Source organism: Acanthisitta chloris, unplaced genomic scaffold, assembly GCF_000695815.1.
Source record: "Acanthisitta chloris isolate BGI_N310 unplaced genomic scaffold, ASM69581v1 scaffold9492, whole genome shotgun sequence".
NCBI classification, from domain to species: domain Eukaryota; kingdom Metazoa; phylum Chordata; class Aves; order Passeriformes; family Acanthisittidae; genus Acanthisitta; species Acanthisitta chloris.
The window spans coordinates 12866-18550 of record NW_008661036.1 but is presented as its reverse complement, the minus strand read 5'-3'; the positions used below and the strand labels follow the sequence as shown (position 1 = coordinate 18550).

The 5685-nt window shown below is 41.7% G+C and overlaps 1 protein-coding gene across 1 annotated transcript in view; it reads left to right on the top strand.

Annotated features, from left to right (window-relative positions):
• The window catches only part of SMAD1 (SMAD family member 1), a 23218-nt gene extending 22875 nt beyond the window's left edge, over positions 1-343 (top strand). The window contains exon 6 of the mRNA XM_009070074.1: positions 24-343. Coding sequence (XP_009068322.1) covers positions 24-167 — 144 coding nt within the window. The 3' untranslated portion in view covers positions 168-343. The remainder of the gene's footprint in view (positions 1-23) is intronic.
• The last annotated feature ends 5342 nt before the right edge of the window (positions 344-5685 follow it).

Sequence of the window (5685 nt, the reverse complement as noted above, 5' to 3'; positions counted from 1 at the left end):
CCTACTTATGGTTGTGTTTGCAGGGTTGGGGAGCTGAGTATCATCGCCAGGATGTAACGAGCACTCCATGCTGGATAGAGATACATCTTCATGGTCCCCTTCAGTGGCTGGATAAAGTACTTACTCAGATGGGCTCTCCTCATAATCCTATTTCTTCAGTGTCTTAAAAGGTCCCAAGCTCCTGCAATTTGGAAACAGTTGAGCCTTGCATGTACTTGAAAGACGTATGAGTCAGACACACACATTTGTATTTCTTTTCCCCCTGAACTGGCAACAGCTGAATAAGAGCCATGAAAACACTTGACTTCTGTGACCAACTGTTGGATTCGGAAAAACAAGATAAATAAACCACTCTGACATGCTGTTGGTATAAAGAATTTTAGTTTACATTGTAACATACTATTGCAACGTTGATTTGCAGGCTTAGTCCAACAGGGATGACTGAGCCAGAACCACAGTCTGTTGGATCAAGTTCCTGGAGGATCTTCCTGTATCTGGCACACTTGAGGTTCTCCTTCCTTACATTCAGCACTGGCTGTTTTCCTCTGTGGAGCTAAGAGCAGATGTTGGCAAAGGCTGCTTTTTGCAGGCTCTCTTCATATTTAGAAACATTTGTCTCAATTGCTGGTTGCTGTTCTCTTGAAAAGCAAACAGAAGTCCTAAGGCTTAATCTCACTGTGTACTATCTTTGAAACTGTGTCCTGACCATACTGCTGTAAGAATGTTAGGTATGTTTCTTTTGCTAAATGTATGTATGGTGTCTTTGAAAGTTTAGAAATCAATTAGATTTAGACCATAAAGGAATTAGGAATATCTGACTGGGGGGAGGTGGGAGCGGGAAGGGAAAATGACAACTGAAATGTAGAATATATTGTAAACATAGCGTGTTAGTTTAAACCCAGGTCTGAATTTTGCTGTGCATTTTGTTTTTATAGTGGCTTCATCTTGTTAATTCTGACTATTTTTGCCTCTTCCTTCCCTCCTCAAACAATTGTGCAGCTCCTTTTACCCGTGAAGAGGATGAAATGATTAACTGCTGCAGTTTGAAGGCTGCAGCTCTATGTATTACAAGACAAAATTGTACAGAGTGCTCTTTAACTATGGGGCAGTTTTATACAGTTTATGTAACAGAAGTAGGCTTTTAATTTTGTAAGAGATTCTTGTTTTGCCAAACCTAGTAACTGTTAATTGTTTGGAGGACTTCAATATCCCTGTGTGGGTCTATTTCAAACTTTAAAGAAACAAAATATATATATTTTTAATTTTTATTTTTTTTTACTGCTTGGTTTATTTTCTTCTCTTTGATCTTTTATATTTCACGTAAGCTGTAGTACTTTTAAGTACCTTTATTCCAAAACTAGTGGGTCCTCTTTACTGGAAGTTTTGAATAAAACCTGTTGTTACTGCTTACATTTGACTAAAACCTTGTCTTGTCCACTTCTTAGTAGACTCTTAACTAGCCAGATAAAGATATGGTTTTGGAGAAGGAAAAACTGCAAATGAAGATATGCTGAGTTTAGACATAAATGATTAGTACAGATTAGTAGCTCTACTAGACTCAGTGCATGAGATTAATGAAGACTCTAGAGAGAAAGATTTCTCAATCAGGCAGGATTAGAATGGATGCAGTAACACTGAAGCATCCTGACCATTTTGTTTAAGTTCTGTGAGACTTCAACATACAATTTCTGTATGAGAAGAGATTTTGCTGAGGTTGCACCATCAACAGGCTCTCACTGCTCCTTGCCGTGGTTGTAGTGAAGAGCCTCCATGTTCCTTGGTTGAGGAGAAGCCCTCCATGAGCTGCAGTGTCAGCTCAGCCCAGAAACCAACCAAATCCTGAGCTACAGCCAAAGGAGTGTGGCATTGGGTCAAAGGAGGTGATTCTCCCCTTCTACTCTGCTCTGGTGAGACCCACCTGGAACACTGCACACAGTTCTGGTGTCCTTAAGGTAAGAAGGACATGGAACTGTTGGAGCAAGTCCAGAGGAGGCCACAAAGTTGCTAAGAGCACTGGAGCATCTCCCCTGTGAGGACAGGCTGAGGGAGTTGGGGCTGTTGAGCCTGGAGAAGAGAAGGTTGTGTGGAGACCTCAGAGCACCTTCCAGGAGCTGAAGGGGCTCCAGGGAAGCTGCAGAGGGATCTGTGTTAGGAGCTGCAGGGACAGGACAAGGGGCAATGGGCACAAATTGAAAGAGGGAAATTTAGGTTAGATATTTTAAAAAGTTCTTTTTCTGTGAGGGTGATGAGACATTAGCACAGGTTGCCCAGGGAGGCTGTGGCTGCCCCAATCCTGGCATTGTTCACAGCCAGGTTGGCTGAGCCTTGAGCAACCTGCTCTGGTGGGAGGTGTCCCTGCCCAGGGCAGGGGGTTGGGACTAGATGGTCTGTAAGGTCCATTCCAACCCTTAAAATTCTATGATTCTATGATTCCTCTCCCCACACCTTTGCCTTTGCTGTGGGGAGAGGTGAGGGAAGGGCTGTCCCTTTGCAGCTGCAAAGTGTCTATCAGGTTCTGGGATGAGGGAGCTGGAGAGACTTGGGGTTGACTGGAGTTCCAGTGCCTGTGCCTGGCTAGAAAGGACCATGCAGGACTAAGAGGAGCATGAGGGAAGGCTGAGCAGCAGAGATGAATGTGTGTTCAGCCAGATGAGTGCATGTGTATGTCACTGTAATGAGTAATAACCCTTTTTGGAGAATGAGTCAATCCCACCTCTCTCTCTTTTTTTTTCCTTTTTCTTTTTAAGTTAATTCCATTGCTTGATTCAATATACATTTTTAAAATTAACATCTTTTCCCCTGCTAAGAGGGAAAGAATGCATAATGCTCAAGTTTGCTATTGAGGAGAAATTGGCTGGTGACTTCTTTGTATTTTGAAATTCCAGGAACCGCTATTTTTTTTTAGATTCATTTAATATATCTTTTTCATAAAGAAGCAGTCAGAGCGCAAATGCAAGTCTTTAAAATAAAAACAATTTAAAGATGACCAAAGAGAGAAAGAATGCTGTTTGCTGTTCAGTCACTGTGTCTGGTTTTTTATCTTCAGCCCCTGCTACATTAACTCCCAGCTCTTCCCAACCAGTTTCATTCCTTTTGGTGGAATGCAGCAGTGTGAGGTAGTGACTTTTGTTTTATTACTGCTGTAAACCATCCCTCGTGCAAGTCTTGAGAGTGTTTCTATTTGGATGCTTTCATATTTGGATGATCCTGTGCAAGTTTTGGTAAACTTTGAACTAGCTCTGGAGTAAGAAAAGACAGTTTTATGTTGCTGCTTTGAATATTAGTGTCATTTATGTTTTGGGCTGTAATGCCTCTCTATTTTTCCTGAACAGGGATAAAAATCAGTTAACTACTAGCTCTGTAGCACCTCAGAAACTTTCAGTGGTAATGTGAACTAAGTGGGATCTGCAGGGTCCCAGTTTTTGTAAGTTCCTTCTGTTGTCAATTTTTCTATTCTGTTGATATTGCCAAAGTGCTGCATGCATATTATTTTCTTTATCTGCTATCCAGATTTTTGTTTGTGGTGTGGAGACATCAGGTGCAAGGACCTCCATGTGATGTTTAAAGCTGTGCTTTATTAAACAAGCTGAGTGGATGGAGCAGCACCTGAGACTCACTGGTGGTTTTGGCTGGGCTAGAGTTAAGTTTTTTTCCTAGTAGCTGGTATGGGGGGTTGTGTTTTGGATTTGTGCTGGAAATAGTGTTGATAATGCAGGGATATTTTTGTTGCTGCTGAGCAGAGCTTACACAGAGTCAAGGCCTTTTCTCACCCCACCCCACTAACAAGGAACTGAGGGTGCACAGGGAGTTGGGAGGGGACACAGCTGGGACAGCTGACCCTGACTGACCCAAGGGATATTATTCCATACCACATGGAAAACTGGGGAAGAAGAAGGAAGGAGGGGATGTTTGCAGTGATGACTGTTGTCTTCTCAAGTTGTTGTTAAGCATGATGGAGCTGTGCTTTCTTGGAGATGCTGAACACCTTCTGCCCATGGGAAGGGGTGAATGAATTCCTTGTTTTGCTTTGCTTGTGTGTGCAACTTTTGCTCTACTTTTTAAACTGTATCTCAACGCACAAGTTTTCTCACTTTTATCCTTCCAATTCTCTCCTCCATCCCACCTGGGGCCAGTGAGCAAATGAGCAGCTGTGTTGTGTTTAGTTACTAGCTGGGATTAAATGGACTGATAGCCAGAAACAGAGGAGGTAGGACAAGTTACCTTGGAGGAAGCAACTGCTAGCTTGAAGCTCTTGTGAAGATTTTTTGGAGCATTTTGAAAATGTTTGTTACTGATTTGCCTCACTTTGGATAATTGGAGTCAGAAAGCTGGAAAAAGCAAAGGACAAGACAGAAGGCAAAAAGTTTCTTGCTGACCTCTTAGAAAACAGAGAATGAGGAGAGCTAGAAAATTGCACAGAGCCTACAGTGTCAGCTCTGTAACCAGGTGAGTTCCTGCTGCTTATTTGGTTTTATTTCTCCTGTTTAGTCTTCTGAACAGAAGAGTTAAACACAGAAGACACTACTTAAATGTGAAAAGACAAGTCTCTGTTAGGAGAAACTGCAAAGATGTGGATAACTGTTTAGAAAATGTACTGAGGAAGAGCAGTGAACAGTGTATGTGGAGACAAGTCATTCCATGGAGCTGAATGTCTTTTCAGTGATTTCAACAGAGCTTAAATCTCTGCTTTGGCTTTTAAGTGCTGAAAAATAATTCTCCCCAAGTGGAGATGACTGTTTAACAACGTAAAAGTGTCTGATAAGCCTTTGAAAGATTCGTTGAAAGCTAAGAGAGGTACTCATGGTTACCTGTGTGGTTTTAGGAAGGTATGGAGAGAAATAATTCATGTTTTAACATATCCTCTAATGTTTGCTGACCTGGTGTATTGCTATCTAGTTTGTTAAAGCCATTTGCTTGCTAAATCCCTTCTCTAGCTACTGTAGCTGTGTTTTCATAACTGTAGTTGTCTTTTCTAGCCTCAAAGAATGCAGTTCTGTGAGAATTGTTGTTTGTAGACAACAAATCAGTGCAGAGATGTCTGAAATTAATATGGCTCTTTCCTGGTGTGCCTGTCTCCTTGATTTTTCCTCTGTCTTGCCCCTCTTCACACCTTTGATTGGCACCTTGGAAGTTAGCTGTGTTTTGATGCTCTCTTTATGAGTTGCTGCTGGTTTGTTCTGTGCAGCACACTGGAGCCTCTTAATCTGCTCTTGAGCTTCATGATTCATAACTGTGAACTGGCAGTCACCTTTTTCTGGATGCATGCCTAAATATACAGCATAACTCTACCATCACCAGCTATGGCAGAGCAGTATTTTTTTACACACATCATCTCACAGTTCATTTTCTTCAAATGCGTTTGTAGTTCCGTGCAGGAGAGAAGGGAAAATGGTTCCTATTTTCCTCTGTCCCTTTCTGTTCTTGACTTAACTAAGTGAAGATAGATACCCTTGTCATGTTGCCCTCTAGGAGATCTCTGTTCCCTAAGTCCTCTTCCCTTACTTCTGTATTCCTGATGACTTTCCTGATTTTTTTTGAACTTTTTGCCAATAGCTTTTTATCTCATTCTTTTCTCAGAACCTCATAGACACTGTAGGTTTCAGACAAAAAACCCTCTACAATCTCCCTGACAAAGGCAGGTAAAGGGTTTTGGGGTTTTTTTGGTAAAAAGTTGTGGGTTGTTGT